The following is a 17,739-nucleotide window of genomic DNA, read 5'->3' as shown; positions in this document are numbered from 1 at the left end:
CAATTTCCATTACTTTCAAAAACAGTGCTCTTGTTATTCTTTGGCTTGTTGAAACTAAAGTAATAAGTGATTTTGAGGGTGGGATATACTGTAGTTTTTAGGTATTAGACCTTTTTCAAAGCAGCCAGTAGTAGTGAGCTTCAATATTGTGGTTTTTAGTAGTGGGAACAGTGTTAGTTTTCAGTGTACAGTAAAATGTCCTCAAAGAAGTAAGAGATTACTGGAAAACTAGAAGTGGTGTATTGTTCATGACATTGGATGGGACTTGAAGAGCTTGGCTCACTGTCTCTTATCATCCTCATGTATTTGCTGTTTTTTTTTGTCTCTTCCTGTTTCTCCTTTTTTACTCTCACCACCCTCCTCCCTCTTCTCGCCCCCTCCTTACCTGTTTATAAAGATGTTCTTTTGACAGTTTTCTGTCAATCACCGTCGTACGTCTCCCTCTCTTCCTCCTTTCTGCCTCATTCTCCTCCAGAGGCTCCAGGCGTTGTACATTGACAGCTTTCATTTAGTTGAGTCTGTCTTCACTCACATCCCAGAGGCTCTGCAGGCCCCGAGTTAGCTGTTGTTTTATTTATTTTGTTTGTTTTTTGACAGTTGTTTTAGTAAACTTTGCCAGTGTGCCACAGTTAGTCACAGAGGAGAGGCTTGCACCGCATCAGAGTTAACAAACTGTGTTTCTTCTGCATTCATTCAGCCTGGTTTGTCACTCAGGGCCGCATGTGTGCCAGGAAACCAGGAAACAAATGAAAATAATTTTGAGGAAACACCACAAGAAAACATACCTATCCAGACTTACTGACTCAAAAACAAATTACAAAATAATAAATAGAATGTTGCTAGATCCATTGTGGAACTGGAATCGGGACGGTGACCAAGAGACAACTTCTCATAGCATAAATAACAAAATGTTTTTCTTGGACTCATTCATGTCCTGTTTTCTTTAACACATTACTCTTTCTAGAGAAGTGGGTGGTGAAAGATTAAACATATTAATCTCTCTCTCTCTCTCTCTCTTTCTGTGTCACTCTCTCTCTCTCTCTCTCTCTCACACACACACACACACATGCACGCATGCACACACACACTCAGGGCATCATATCTTAATTGCTGAGGCTTGATGGGTACTTAACCTTGCTCCTTGCAGCTTATGCTAATGCAGAGGGGTCAGGAGTGTGGTGATTGGCTGGCTCACCATCAACTCAGCCAGAAAAACCGTCGGAGGGCAGAGGAAAGAGGATGAGAGGTGACTGAGGAGCAAGGCCAGGGGGAAGGAGGAAAGATGAGAAATGAGGGGGGAGGGGGGAACAAGGAAAAAGATGGGTTGAACTGTAGTCAGCTGTCCTCAGAATATCCTCTGAATCAGGCGATACTGTTTGATACATTTTTCTGTTTTTCAAACTGGTTAAAGTGAGAGTAGAATACGAATACAGAGGATATAATTCAGTCAAGTCAGACAGTGGGCATTTTAACACATTTTCCTAACAGCATGGTGCACTATGGGTCACTGAAATCTGCCAGTACTTTAACTCACTGAGACGGCACACAGAATGTGTATCAGTATGTAAATATGCACATCCTGGTTACACAACCTTTTTTTTTTCTCCCGTGAACTCTGGACAGTATGACCTCATCCTTTAAGCAACACATTTGTTAAGGAGCATATGGCTGGCTCTGTGTGAGTGTGTGTGTGTTTGTGTGCATAATGAGCTCACCCTCTACCCCCCCATGCAGCTTTCTGTATGGAGCTGAGGGTGTGTAACAGCAGGGAATGAGAGTCATCAACAGGAAACACACACAGACACAGACATATACACACACAGACACACTCACGGCTGTTTGTTGCGTTTCCCGACATGACATGAATATTTGTGTTTTCATTAGAAGAGGTCCCACGGCGAGTTTTCATGTCTCAAATGTTTTTTCTGGCGCTGAAATCTATGCAGCTTGAAAGGACAAAATTGGTATTCCTTTTCAAATCAGTAATCAGCATGTTCTTCACTTAGGCCACGTCCACACGGATATCGATATTTTTGAAAACACAACTTTATTTCCCTGTTTTTTGGAAAGAAATTCACCCACATGGGAGCGAAAATGTGTCTGTACACATGAATACTCAAAAATGCATAGGTCTCCACTGCATAGCATGTGCAAAGAAGCAGAGGAGTGACAGGAGTGGCATGCTGATACCCTGGGGTAATAAGTACATATTCGGGTAAAACTATCTTAATAACTTTGCAGAAAGTCAGATGACAAAAACAAGCGATGAGATAGAGCTCCTGCTGCAGTATATTGATATTTTTATATTTTGTCCGACCCTTAATTTTTAGGATGGTTTCAACAATGAAAAACAAAGTACTCATGCATTCATGACAGAGAGGAAAGCATTGTGCATGCAGGCCACATACACATCAGAACACCACTTACACTCATGAAAAGTAAACTGAAAAAAAAAAAAAAAAAGAAAGTGAGAGAGAAAATAAAGCTAAATACCCAGAATGGTAGCTTGTAAGAATGAGTTAATTGAGGATCATAGCTTTGTTTTGGCATGTGAGACTCATAGGAGCTGATGTTTCACCTGGCAAAAGGCATTTAAACTGTCTGGCGGCATGTGGAAAAAAATGCTTGTTTCTTTGATGATGTCACTGCACCTCTTTGGTGTCCATCGTAATGAACGATACAAGAAGAAATCACAATGATCTACAAATAGAGGATCTTTCTTTCACTTGAAGTTTTGCAGTGAAAAAGTTGAAGTTGAGTCCCTATATAGGTCATGCCCTGTGGTCCATCCTGTGCCCACAGTCATTTTAACGTCATATTTATATTAAGGGACTTCTTCCAGTCAACCTGATCAATTCAGTTGGACGTTAAGTCGAGTTTAATTTGACTGAATCACTGTGTCCATTCAGCTGTTAAAAACCAGTATGTACAGCACAGCTCTCCCTGCCGTACATACATCCCACAGAGGTCATACATCTATGCATAGACCAGTGTGTATAGTACTGCCCCGGCCATCTTGGTCATCTGTGTGCGTGGGTGTGTGTGTGTATGTGTGTATGTATGTGTATGTGTGTATGTATGTTTGGAGCATGTGTGTATGTGTGTGTGGACTTGGGGCTATGAACAGCAGTAACACAGACATGACAGGGGGCTGTAGACATGTAGGGTGAGGTGCCAAGCCAAGGAAACACATTCACACACACACACACACACACACACACACACACATACACACACACACACCTCGTCCTCTGATCTCCGGGGACATCTGCTCTGGTCCGGGTCACTGGCAGCGAGTGCTCGGTCGGGCTCAAAACTATCGCCGCGCCGACCGCATCACATAATCCCATCCCATCTCATCCCATCCAGCAGCTTTGCGCGACGTGATTGGCCCGTTCCCCCTGGGGCGCCGAGGCGACGGCTCAGGCGCTGTCGCCTCACTCGCCGTGTCAGCTATGGCTGTGTGTCTGTGGGCGGGGAATGAGGAGCACATTAAAGACGTGTTTGGCGCATTTTGGCAGGAGACACTGTGAATTATGCAGACGCACCCTCACTGCGTTCGTGCGTGTGCATGCGTGTGTGTGAATGTGTGTGTGTGTGTGTGATGATAGTGTAGGTCCTTCGGAAGGAGCTGCTGTCTGTACAAGTCGGTCTCTCTCTCTCTCCCTCTCTCTCTCTCTCTCTCTCTCTCTCTCTCTCTCTCTACCTTTCTGTCTCATCTATTATTTCAATAACACTTCACCCTGAGAGCCTACTGCTTCCCTCCCTTCTCTCCCTCAGTCCCATTCTCTGTTTTTTAGTTTTGGCCCATTTACACCAAAATAAACACATTGGCCGTTAGAGTGGCGCGGGCATTATTTCGCCTCTTACAATAATTGGAGAAGGCCGGCATTTTACCATCACACACGCAACAAATATTGTGTATTCATGAAGATCAATAAAAGATGAGCATGAGGAAAATCATATGCACGATTTTTTTCTATTTGCATGTACAAATAAAACACTTTTTTTATGATGAGGCATCACCTTCTTTTGCATTTCTTTGGCATCTAAAATGCTATCTGTTGAATGGTTGTGTACCAGAAAGAGTGAGATGCAGATAAAAACGGGGGAGAGAGAGAGTGACAGAGACATACACAGAGCAGAAGAGAAAGAGAGTTATTGATTTATCCACAGCTGTTGCTAGAATAGTAGACACAGGCTCTCAATAATAACAATAATAATTATAAAAAAAACACTTATTTATAGTTTCATTTCTCTTCCCTTCACTCTTCTCTCCCCCACTCTCCTTCCCTCCCTCCCTCCGTGACTGATTCATGCAGCTGGCTTTGAATTGGGTTGTTTGTCTGCTTTTATTTCTCCAGTCGTCCTCGCACGGTAACCCTTCCCTGCTGCCGTACTGTACCTCCATCACTCTCCCTTCCCTTTGTTTTCCCCCCACGAATATAAGCAGTCTGAGAAATATATATAAAGAATATAAAAAACACACATCTGACAGTTTGCATCTACTTGCAGTGCTCCTCCTCTCTTGTCCTCCTCCCTCCGTTCCTCCCTCACATGCACCCCCCCTCCTGTCTTCCATCTCTCCCTCCCTCCCTTCCCGCCTCCCTCGCTCCAGCTGTCAGGAGGTTTCATTATTAAAGATTCATAGTGGAGTCTGGGCAGCGCTTCCAAAAGCTCTTGTCAGACAGACCAAGCGTCTCAAATCTGACTACCACTAACCGGAGGTGACACAGAGGCACACACACACACACGCACACACGCACACACACCCACACAAACCAAACTTTATTTTTACAGCACATTTCCCACAATCAAATGCAATGTGATTTACAGCAACAAAATACATCATTAAAGAGAGTAAGAAAATAATGACAATAACAGCCAATTACAGAAAATTGATTGCGTTTCAGCACAGAAACAACCTTCTGTGACCATACGGACTGTACTGCAGTGTGTCACGACTCTTTAAGACTCTCTAGAATTAAAAATAGTAATAATAAAATGAGTTATTACAGTTTTTTAATTGGGTTATCCTCACGCCTCTGTTGATTCAAATCTTAAAAATTGAATTCTTAGTGCTTCGTAGCCTCTGGTAATAAGTTGTGTAAAGTACAGGTCCAGTTCTCTGTTATCAATAGATGAAGAGCTGCTGGTTTCCAGGTCTGCTTCAGGCGTTGCTCAGACTGCTGGCCCAAATCCATTTTTTGGCATATCCAGGTTTTATCTAGATTCAATTTCTTTATTATTCTTTATTATGATATATTGATTAGGACAGTAAAAAAAAAAAAAAAACACATCAAATGTGATTTTTTTCTGAGTTGGATCCAAATCACATTTGTAAGTGGTTTGAAATGAGATTCCAATCAGATTTGTACAGATGCGTCTCAGTCCGAATGTTCTAGTCACTCAAATAAGATCTGAAATGGTCTTTTACTTCACCTGCAACGCGGGACACAACGATGGCGTCAAATCTACATGGACGGACGTGCATCAGAGCGGCTGAGCGGAATCCATGCTGCTAGTAGCAGAGCGGCATGGAGGACAACACAGACTACAAAGGTCTCCAGACAGACGCTGAAATTCACTGTCTGCTTGCACTTTAGAAGGAAGCCTCTGTACGTTTCTCATGCTTCTGCGTTGGAAAACCACATCATCAGCGTCTTTAGTTACTGACGCCTACGATGTCACCACAGCAGTCCATGCAGATACGTTGGTGATGTCTTGACACGCAAATTCGACCTGATCACTTGCAAATAACAGTACAGACAGTCTGTCTTAAAGATCCGATTTGAGAAACAAATCTGATTTTCCTGAAGTCTTAACAAGTAACCACATGTTGGACGCCCTCCAATCATATTTGGCTTGTCCATTTTTTTAAATCATTTTGGGCATCAATGGTCATGCGACTATGTTTGATCAAAAAAAGCTGTACTCTAAATTTTAATGTGGTCTGTACAAAACATCTTTGTTAATGCTAACACACTAACAGTTCAAGAGCTGCACTGACTAACCATCAGTTCTCTTGTATTCACCTAACTGCAGTGTTTGTATGTATTTAGTATGGCTTTATCACCTGACCTGTTGAGCTTGTCACAACATAGCAGACCACTGCAGAGTAAGATGAATCAGAGCATAGAGGAAATATAATAGAAGTGGCTGCTCCTTAATGTTTTCAGAAGAGTTAAGAATAAATATGCTTTGAAAAGATTACTCTGTCATGGAATGTCAGCACAAGGCAAGAAAATCTTAACAAAGGAATTCTTTGAGAGAGGAATTCTGCTGATGATAAATGACAAAATAGCAAAACAGGTGCCAGTGAAGGCCAAGGGATTACAGTCTTTATTTTATTTTATTTTATTTATTTATTTTTTCCTGTCTTTATTTTGTTTGCAGTGGGGGACAAGCCATGTGTCAAGCTATTATATCAAGCCTTTATATCTCCTTAAATGACTTCTGAAAAATAGAGCTTGAAGTAACTAGCGGTTGCTGTAGCCTCAGAATAGCCTCAGAATGGCTTTCATTTTGAAAGCTAGTTCCTGTTTTGGCATTTAACAGTTGCCAATGGAATGTGTCAACTTTATTGAAACGTTTTATTGAAAAGTTTCACTTTCAATTTCATGCGCTTTAGCGTAACAGATGGTCATGCAGCAAGGACTCTAAGTTCTTTGTCATAAAGTAATCAGTCCACAGCTACACAGATTCAAGGCTGGCTTGAAGTTTTAAGACAGCAATTCACTTGCACTCACTTAACGTCAAATCTTCTTCTGTATAATATTCACATGTATAAAAAGAAACCAGCTCCTCACCAGGACTAATAGGTGAAGGTGAATAGGTGAAGCATACTGGAGCAGCCAAATTTTTTTAAAGCTTATTTTGGGGTGCACTGGTGGCTCACTGGTAAAGAGCGTGTACCATGTACCACGCTATCTTTGTTTTATATATCCTAATGTGATTGTCTATCTCACTTGAAAAGTGCTATACAAATAAAATACTACTGTTGCTACTACTACTACTACTACTAATAATAATAATAATAATGATAATTCTAATAATATTTTTTTTTTTTTTGTTTGTTTGTTTGTTTGTTTTTTTTGCTCCCAAATGTCCCAAAACAAAATAGCCTTTTTCCATAAATATGTGCTGGCCTGGCTCTACTTGGTTTGAGTCGGCATGTCAGCCCAGCACGCTGGGATTTGTGTTTCTATTACAACAGGTCTACCTGCTTAAAGGTGTGTCTTTAACTAACGGTGAAGCCCCTCTGGTTGCCTGTTTTTGTGTTGACTAGTTTTTTCTCACTTGTCTTGAGTCCCACAGAAATGTTTTATTTTTTATTTTGATAAAATCATCAAAATCAACTCGAAATGGCTGCTTGACATGAACAATATTCGCATAACTAAGATATTTACTGGAAAAAAAATGTGTTGTTAATTTCTAACATGGTTAGGTTGTCAACTACATGTTAACTACAGTTCAAGTGTTGTTATAGAGGCTTAAGCTCTGTTTCAGAGCTGTTAAATGTCTTTCTGAATGAATGCGTGATGACAAAGACCACTGAAATCTCTGCAGCCTGCTTGAGGGCAGGTCCTGCTCACCTTAGTCCTGCTCTGGAGATGGTCTATCTTAAAAACAGCTCAGTGTGGGGCGGCACCACTTGGCACGCTTAAACTGGTCATGGAAATGCAAATCAACGCAGCTCAGTTCAACTCCACAAAAAAAAAAAAAAAAAAAAAAAAAAAAAATATCAGTGGAAAAACATCATCTGGTGTACAAATGCCTCATGTGAGACCTACTATTAATTTGTGCTTGTGTGTTTTTCTGTGTGTGTTTGTGTAGGAGAGCCCAGGAACAGCAGAAGAAGGTAGTGGTAGCTGGCTGTGTTCCCCAGGCCCAGCCACGCATGGACTACCTCAAAGGACTCAGCATCATCGGGGTATGTTCGTGTGTCTGTGTGTGTGTGTGTGTGTGTGTGTGTGTCCAGTTCATCTGTTAGCCCAGTAGGTTCACTGGAGAGTCTGACACACAGACAGGCACACAGATATAGACAGTTTGACCTGTCATTCACCTGGCCGCCACCCTGCTGGGACTGTTCTATTCAAGCCTCCCTGCAGCTCGCTGGATCAATAGCCCTCCCTGTGAGATGAGACCAAGACCACTAAGATGAACAGAGGCGGGGAGCAGAGACGAGGGGGGAATATATGATGAGCGAGGGCAGGAGAAGAGAACTAAGGAGTCTCACCAAGAGAAAACAGGAGCATGCACTGGCATAGGATAGAACAGCTTAGCATAGTGAGTGTTGGAAAGGTGCTGGAGAGCTTGAGGAGGTGAGAGTGACAGCGTGGGAGAAGACCAGTCACTCATCCCAGGTTGATCACACAGTCAGATAACCCATGCTAACTCTGATATCAGGCAAACAGTCGTATCTCCGCAGTGGGAGTACGAGCCTGACAGTCCTGCTGGTAGTCTGTGTAAGTGACTGAAGGGGTGGTAGGGCCTGTTTGAGCAGATAAGTGAGTTTTGTAATGTTGCCATGTTTGCAAGCCTATTTCATTGGTAATGGGGCTAAATAATACTAGGTTTGTAGCAGTGCAAAGATGTTCACATAAGAGTAAATTCAACTAAATTATACAAATTCCATGCTTGCTTTTCTGTCCAGCGAACACATGATATAACATTGAAGCTGGGTCAGCTTTACTTAACTATGCAATACTTTAGTAAATCAGTCTTATTATTAAAAGCCTCCTTCACTTTTTCTGCTTGGGCTTGCTGCCTGAACACAATTTCTAGGCTGCTGTAGCTCCTCAGCAAGTTACATGCTGTATGTTATAAGTCTTTTCTACAAAATAAATGCAGGCTCAGCATATGAACAAACGTCTCTCTCCAAACTGCTGAGGATACTGTAGTAAATATGTGTTTTTGGTACCATGGGGTGTATGATGGATTAACCACTTTTGATCTACTATGTTACTGCAGTATCTTTACCATGCTTTTCCTGAAGAACGCCATAGCTGGTTTTCTACTGTAAACCTACTGCCATGAACTAAGTCACCATTGTCTGATCAACATGACCAACATGTCACTTGCAGAGCCGAAGAATGACCGTGTTTAATAACTTTTATTATAATATCTGTAGAAATTTTTAATAATGAAATCATGAACTCACACTAGCAGATGTAATCACATTCTTTAAAAAGAATTTCTAGCAGCTGGGCAGCAATGTATTACTCCACTGTGCAGTGCTTTTATTTTTATCTGTTCCCAGTCTTCCATTGGCCAACATGTAAATAAATAACAGCCAAAGTCTTGCATCTAAACACCTTATCCACACATCTGCGAGTGATATGGGGCGATGTTGCGTTGCACACCTGTGTTGATACGATCCAGAAGATTCCATGAGGATGCAATCAAAGCCTGAATCAGAACCAGGGAGCACACTGGGTATCCCTCAAGTAGGATATAGCGTTGCCAATTGTCCTGTAAAATACAGAATTGAGAAGTTGGGATTTTAAATTGTGAATCGTGAGACATTTTTTTTTAATTGATATCTTTGCCCTGTGACCTTGACACTTTGAAAAGAATTTGGTACCTGTTCGTGAAGGACTCTTTCCAACTTGAGTTGGGACCACCAGTTGGAGCAGTTGAAAGGCGAGACCTTGGCGGTACGTTCTAGCAACACAAGCGATATTTGAGCCCAGAACAACAACACTCGTTCTGTTGGTTGTCAGTCTAGACAAACCCATTGAAAGTAATGGCTTGTATAGATTTTTTTTTGTGTTGTTCAGCCGTTCACTCGCGTTGTGTGTCGCATGGTGTCCTGTGTGGATGCGGTGTAACATGGGGAAATAACACCTGATGTTTTGAAAAAGTATCATGCTACTGTCTTCCACATGCAAGAAATGCCTGCCCATGACCAGGGGCTAAACCACTGAAAATCCATTATATGCTTTGTGTTGTGGATGATAGAGAGAGTTAGACCTGAACACCAATCCAGGGTATACAGTTGTGGTGCATTGATCCCTATGGCGAGGTTGGTCTGATCAATAGACAAGGAGAGAGGGAGGGACAAGTGAATGCTATGAAAACCTCATGGACTTGCATGCTGATGTATGTTCCCTTTGATGCAGTCTGAGCCTCTTCTTCTCCTTTCACTGTCACACTGAGTTTTGGCTGTCTTCAGGTGTCACGGTGAGAGAGGAGAGGGTCGCGGAGAACCTGGAACACAGATAGGAAACACAAATCATGTTGTACCTAATAGGCAAATCTAGCCAACATTGGGGAGTCGCAGAGACAAACAGAAGCAGCTCAAGTGAGAAAATTGCTGGCTCTTTTAAGGGGATTTAAAAGACACCTGCCCGCGGTGCCCTGCAGTCTCACTCAAACCAAGGATTTTGGTTTTTGGCCAGTTTGGCTGCACTGACTTAAATTAAGATATCCCTGGTAGCAACTCTCTGGTGTAGGTATGCACAGACTGAATAACAGGCTGTGATATATATAAAAAAAAAAAAAAGATTTCTGTATTAATCCTATTTTACCTGGTTAATCACTGGAGGAGCGCAGGTGATTGTATAAGAAAACAACATTTTAACAGTAAAAAGCATGTCTAATGAAATTAGATGTATTTGTAATGAGAGATTTTCCTCATTTTATGAATGTTACGTTACCTCCTTGTCACTTTTCAGGAGTTTATCAAGGGTTGCAGAGATATTTAGAAATGTCTGTTATAATAGTTTGTTTTGAGGTGAGAAAATATGTTTTGATAATGTAGCCTACAGTTTGACCCTGTAAAATGGTCCTGAAAACGGATAATAAAATAATAAATAAAAAAGTAAACAATTAAGTAAATAAATAAATAAACTCATTAACTATTCCTCAGTTGAACAGTGCGTTATGCAAACATATTTGTGCCTGACATACTAGTTAAATATTAATTCTGTGCGTAGAAGAGTGCAATAATCCCTGCATTAGTGCGTGTGTTCCAAGGCTAAAGTTAGAATAGTTGTAACAAATATGCTTGCATATTGCTATTCACTCCATGCTCAAAGAGAGCAAAGCTGTGCCTAATAAATCACATGAAACTTTGATGGTAATTTCACATAATTCAGACTCTATTTGCTTGCATATAAAACACCCTCCCCAGTTGAAAACAGGGATGAATCAAAACAGTCCAATATCCTACGTTGATTACTGCCCCAGTCTTTAAAATAACAGGGGGACCTCAAATGTTACATTAAATATCCTTTACCATAAATAATGTAATTGCATTTAAATAAACGTGCCAGCCTGTAACATAATTACATTCAAATCAAGTGGCATGTATGTATAATATAATTACATTCAGATAAACAGGCTTATATATGTAATAGCCTTCAGGGCTACGCAGAAACAGCTGGTGAGTTTACCACTGCAGGCCCTTTCCATTGTCATAAGTAGATTGGATTATGCATTTATATGCACAAAGTTGTACACACACACACACACACACACACACACACACATACAGATGGATGGATGCATGTGCACGTGAACAGACACACACACACACACACGCTCACAAGCAGGCGGAGGCAGATGTATGTACACGCACTCCCCCTGTGTCTCCCTGGTAGTTACAATCAAACACAGAATGACAGTGACAGTTGGTGGGTTATGCAAATCAGATGCAAATAGCCAGTGCTGAATTTGCATAGGGTGATTGCAATAACGGCTAGAATAAGGGGTGTAGTTAAAAAATATGTAAAAACAACAACAAAAAAACATAATAATAATGGAAGCAAACTGAATTACCTGTTCCATGCAGTCCCATTCGATAGGCCTGTGTGTCTCGGTTTTATGTGTGTGTGTCTGTGTCTCTCTTTTATTTTCTTGGCTAAAGGTGTAATTATAGAAATGACAATGTACTGACTACATGGTGAACAGAGACATTCACGTCAGCTCACTGTGTCTCACCTTTCAGTGCCAAACATGTCACATCCTGTGCATAAACCACATCCACATACATCTGCGCGTATCCATGTATTGGCTTGGAAATCAAAGGATTACAAAATGTAAGCAAAGATGTAAAGAAAAGATAAAGGCACATCCCACTGCCTAGTTTAGTTTTTGTAGATGTATGCCATGGGTGGGCCACTTTTGTGGATATTTGAAGGCCACCTAAAGCTCACTGTGTCGGCGGCAGGTAAAGTGTTTTAATTAACTTAGTTCAGGTTAGTGCATTTTTAAAGTTTTGCTTTCAAAATGCACTATTCTGTCCTATTTCAAAATGTAGTTTGGATTCATTTTGGATCTTATATTCAGAATACAATTTTGGGGAATCATAGTATGTACTTGTCCTACTATAATATGGCTCTGCAGGACTGGCTTGAACCTACTTAAAAAAAAAATGTAGACCAAGAAACCAGAACTTCAAAGTGAGGACTTATGGCTGTATTTACTCAGAAAAATAATAGTAATAATAAAAATAATGGTTGAAAGTTCCTTGAATGCCAGAAGTGAAAGTTTATGTATATGCATATGTAAGCATAAGTACTTCAAAAAGCACTTTGGGCAGAAAAAAAATCAGCAACATCATTGATCAGAAAATAAGACAGTGAGCACACTACTATCCATCCGCCCGCAGGCTGAGGAGGTCAGCCCAGATGGTCCTTTTCCCAGCTGCATCCACCAGCTCCTCCTGGTGCATCCCAAGGTGGTCCAGGCCATACATACTACTCCCCCCAGTGTGTCCTGGGCCCACCCTGGGGTCTCCTCTCAATCTATTGTGGCCATAACACCTCCATAGGGAGGAGCCCAGGAGGCATCCTACACAGAAAATAAAACACATGATTTTACCTTTATGGGCACAACAGCTTGTCACTGGGGCAATACCCTCTAAGGTGCAGCTTTTGTACCCTTGACACTGGGCACTTCTTTATACCCTTGTAGTTTCCACCTTATAGAGATCAGTCTTGTTCTTATATTATCACTACAATACTGACTGGATAATTGTATTGCCTACAGATCAGATTAAAATAATATATACCTTAACATTTAGAGGAAACGGTACATATATGTATCTATTAGTGCTTGAGAACATATATGTACCTTTTTGCTTCTGAAAAAAGTACACATAATTACTTTGAGCTCTGATAATTAGCTCTAGGCGGTACATTTGTGTAGATTGTTCCTTGGGGGACTGAAATGGACTCCCACTGTGCCCCTGTGTCTGACAGTGTTACAAGATGCCCAGACCACCTTAGCTGGCTCCTTTCAATATGCAGGAGCACGAGCTCCCTAGCAGATGTCTGAGCGCCTCACCTTATCCCTAAGGGTGCGCCCAGCCACCACGCAGAGGAAATTAGTTTCCACCACTTGTGTCTATAATCTCATTCTTTCAGTCGTTATCCAGAGTTTATGACAATAGGTGAGGGTTGGAACGAACATTGACCAGTAAATTGAGAGACTTGCCTTCTCACTCAGTTCCTTTTGGCAACACACTGCTATACACTGCTATTTTTAAAGAAATCTGATTGCAGTACCATATTCCTGTCATCCTCATACCAGCCTAAATCTCTTAGGAACATTCTACCAGTCAGCCAGTGTCTGTACCTGAGACACTTGGTCTCGGACCTCTCCAAGGCCCAGTAGACGTAAAAGTTTCTAAGAGAGATGTTACAGCATTTAAGTGAGAACACTTATTAGAGAGAGAGCCCTGTACAGCTATAAAGAGATTTATAAGTGCTTTAGAGTGGATTTTTACATCAGTGGTTGACATGTGATCTTCACTGCACAAAACTCCTCAGTGGTCATAAGTCTGTCTCCAAAACCAAGGAACTAACCCGATTATTGGACAATATAATCGGCACAAAAGTGGTGATTTGTGGAGATATTTCTGTAGATGTACAGTAGGGCTAAATTTGGTTGTCAGACTGTAGGTTGCTGCTTGATCTTTTCCAGTGTCAGTTCCAGTAATAATTGCACTCTTAAAATGGATATTTGTATGGATATTTATATCATGATATATAGGCAATTGTCTTGTTTTCCAATTGTGGGTGACCAGCAGCGCTAAATGAATGGAAAGGAAATTTATAAGCAGTATTTTTATCCTATGGTAACAATGGATAACACTCAAGTTGAAAAGTGGGCCCCAGTGGAGCATTAGGGGGCAACACTGAGAACTGATCACATGAGTGGAAATGGACCAGAGATACCTTTCTTTTCTTGTTGACTTTTGATTCATTTTATTTTGTCATTGTGAAAATGGAATATTAAAAACATTGAAATAAGTTTAAAATTCAGATTAAAAAAAAAAAAAAAAAAACTTTCTTTGATCACTTTTGATTCATTTGATTTAGTTTCTTGATCCTTTCTCTGTTTCATCCATGAACAAGAAATACTTCTCAATCTCCCAATCCTTTTTTCTTCTTTTTTTTTTCCTGCACAGCCCAGCAGTTGAGCAGGTTCTTACTATGAGTGCTGTCTTCCATAAGCTAGCAATACTGTGTGTGTGTGTGTGTGTGTGTGTGTGTGTGTGTGTGTGTGTGTGTGTGTGTGTGTGTGTGTGTCTGTGTGTCTGTGTGTGTGTGTGTGTGTGTCTGTGTGTCTGTGTGTCTGTGTCTGTGCTCTGTGTTTTTGGATGCCCACTGCTGCTGTGAATGGACCCAGATTGCCCAGCCATTAGAAGAAAATAGATTTTTATTTCAATGCTTACCGTGCATATAACTGCTGCCTGCCAGGCACAGTGTGTGCACGCTTGTGTGTGTGTGTGTGTGTGTGTGTGTGTGTGTCTATTTGTGTGTGTGTTTGTGTGCATGTGAAAGGAGGGCTGCTCTGGGTAATAGGCCAGGAGGCACTGAGTGTGGGTGCTGAGGGCTAAAAGTTAGACCTCTAAGAATAGAGAGAGGGCAAGTAAAAGAGGTGGAACAGATGCCGGGAGGAATGAAAAGAGATAAATAAAGGTAGGAGAAATCTTTTTCCCCTAACCTCTACCTTTTCTTTTCTCTGGGTTCCTGTCTTCCTCTTGTCTGTGATCACTTTGGGAGTGGTAGATCTGTAAAATCATAGCTGCTCTCAGAGGTGTTTTCTGCCTCTTTTAGGGCCCAACTCAACCTCCTTAACAGCTTGGCTCAGAGTAAGTCGAGGGCAGCAGGCGAAGATTCGATTATGTTTCAGCGTTCATGTTTCCACCAGATGTGGCTTTGTGTGTGTGTGTGTGTGTTTTACAGTGCCCATCTTGTTTGTATATAGGTCAGTATATGTGTGTGTGCATCAATACATTGTGCATTAGTGTATCATGCTCCTACTTGGGTGTGTGGACATTGACGACATCAGTAAACTTTGCCTCTGTGTGTATGTTTGTTTTTCAGGTGCAGCAGATCGATCGCGTGGTGGAAGTGGTAGATGAAGCTGTTAAAGGTATGACAGCACACACTGCATGTTGATTCAAACTGAGGTTTTCCATCCACATGTCAACAGAACATAAGGAATGATTTCAACACTAATAGCAGAAATACATCAGTCTACAGGGGGAGAAAACGCCCCAAGAATCCCATACTTTACTCTGTCTTTTTTCTCATGATTTCCATCTTAAAGTATTTGGTTCTCTGCCATCATTTTGAGTGTTAAAGCACCGGTTTTAGTGTTATGAAGACAAATCACTGCTGTTTAGTGTGTCAAAGCATGCTGGAATTTGATATTGGAGGCTAAAATGGAGCACTGGTGCCGGATAATTTCCCTCGTGCCACAGTCTGATAAGTACCAGAGCAACTTGATTTTCTGCCTTTTTCCACACTCTAAAAGACGATAGGTCTCATGAAAGGAGGTAAAGTGCACCCGAAACTGTTGAATTTCTATTTGAATTTTCTAAATAATGGGTCAGCTTGAATATTCTGCCAGCACAGAAGTGATCAGTGTTGGATCTCATATGTCTTGCTGTCTGTGTGACTTGTTAAGTGGTCTGTCTGTCTGACAGAGAGGCAGACTCACATGGCAATGATTAGGTCAGCATTTAAACTGTTAGCGAACCACCGCACTTAACTGTTTAATGAAGGTCAGACGGAGTTTACAGTGTGAGAGTGTCCAGTCAAGCTGTCACGGACCCCCAGCTGTTCTCTAATAAAGAACAGATTGAGTTTACACTCTGTGTGTGTGTGTGTGTGTGTGTGTGTGTGTGTGTGTGTGAGAGAGAGAGAGAGTGAGTAGTTTTCATGGCACACCTCTTTAATGAAGGACAGAGTACAGACGCTAAGCTGCGGCTTAATTTTACAATGTGTCATCAGGCCCAAACCCTCTGGCTATGCATGCTCACACACACACACACACACACACACACACACACACACACACACACACACACACACACACACTAATTTGAGTGGGATGCTTCTTACCAACAAGCCACCTTTGACTCCCTCTTTTTCTCCCTCCTTCCTTTTCTCACATCTTACCTTCAGTGTTCCCTTTCCTCTCTCTCTCTCTCTCTTTTGCCCCATCCTCTGCCACTGTCCTTCTCGCCCCCGGTTTTCTTGCTCCCCTACCCCGTACTGCGCCACCCTCTCCCCCTCTCCTCCCTCCCTCCATAGAAACTCATTTCCCCCGTATCATTACCGTTCTTTATGACCTCCTATAAACAGAGAGCTGTTATTTCAGCTCAGAGACGCGGACATAAACCTTTAAGCTAAGGGGATTTGCCTTTAGTAATGGCTACTAAAATACTTACTCCTATGTACTTCTAATAGATGCAGTATTTGGCTGCACCAAAATTGCTTGCAAATTGCTTGTCTGTTTTCCACATGACAAGAGCACTGGTATGCCTTCACAAGCCAAACTTGTGAGGTGTGAGACTACCTATGTCCAGTCCAGATCCTGGCTGAAAAATAAGTTTTAGAATATTAACATTATAGAGATACGTCCCTTGGTACCACAGGACTACATGTTATCATGAAAAATCCTCTCACTGCAGGACTGCCTCATGTACAGCTGGAGTTACCACCAGTTGTAAATTTAAAAGTTTAATTGTCATTGGGTGTTTTGCTGAGCATGCACACGGTTTTCCAGCTGCTTCACATTTATACTTACACACACATTCACAGCGGCAAAACGGCAGTCCCTTACTGTTGGCTACTGAGCAGCTTCACTGGATTTGTTTGGAGGTGGAGAGATGGGGGGGATTGTTACTGTGGTCACTAGTCTGCTAATCGAAACGGCTGCCTTGTGTTTTTGTGAACCGTTTCACAGCTAAGAGGTTTTCTTGCTAATAACCAGGGCTTTGGTTTTATCTGGTATTCTAAGTCCAGCAGCAGATGCATGCAAAAGCCAATAATGACACACATGCAAATAAACATGTTTACAAGGCCACGCGAACAGATTTTATGTCTTTGAGTGATAGGTGACCTGTACCCGAGTACAGCTTTGGCTTTTTCTGCGCTCAATAGCTTTTTATCTCCATGTTATTCATGGAATTCATGCTTTAACTGCTGTAGGAAAGCCGCCTGCGAGGGTGATGATGTCTATTAGCTGCTTTCTATTAGCAAATAGCTACATGCCTTTTTCAAGTCTTATAAAAATGGGCATGGCACAGCAACAAATCACTGTTTGAAGAGTGTAATAGGGCTAAAAACAGAGTGCTCCCCCAAAATAGTGCTATATTCATATCAGGAATGTTCACACAAAAGCTACAAAATGGGTTTTATTCATGTTATTCATGCTTTGAGTCTCAGCTGAAAGCAGTCTTCCATTGAAGTGATCTTTGCTCTATTAATAAAT

General features: G+C 41.5%; 1 protein-coding gene across 1 annotated transcript in view; it reads left to right on the top strand.

Moving 5' to 3' along the window:
• cdkal1 (CDK5 regulatory subunit associated protein 1-like 1) overlaps positions 1 to 17,739 on the top strand; it is a 318,909-nt gene that overhangs the window by 85,164 nt on the left and 216,006 nt on the right. The window contains exons 5-6 of the mRNA XM_030072443.1: positions 7,837 to 7,933; positions 15,342 to 15,390. Coding sequence (XP_029928303.1) covers positions 7,837 to 7,933; positions 15,342 to 15,390 — 146 coding nt within the window. The remainder of the gene's footprint in view (positions 1 to 7,836; positions 7,934 to 15,341; positions 15,391 to 17,739) is intronic.

Source organism: Myripristis murdjan, chromosome 16, assembly GCF_902150065.1.
Source record: "Myripristis murdjan chromosome 16, fMyrMur1.1, whole genome shotgun sequence".
NCBI lineage: Eukaryota > Metazoa > Chordata > Actinopteri > Holocentriformes > Holocentridae > Myripristis > Myripristis murdjan.
The sequence above is the reverse complement of the archived record's forward strand: the minus strand, read 5'-3'. Positions and strand labels throughout refer to the sequence as shown.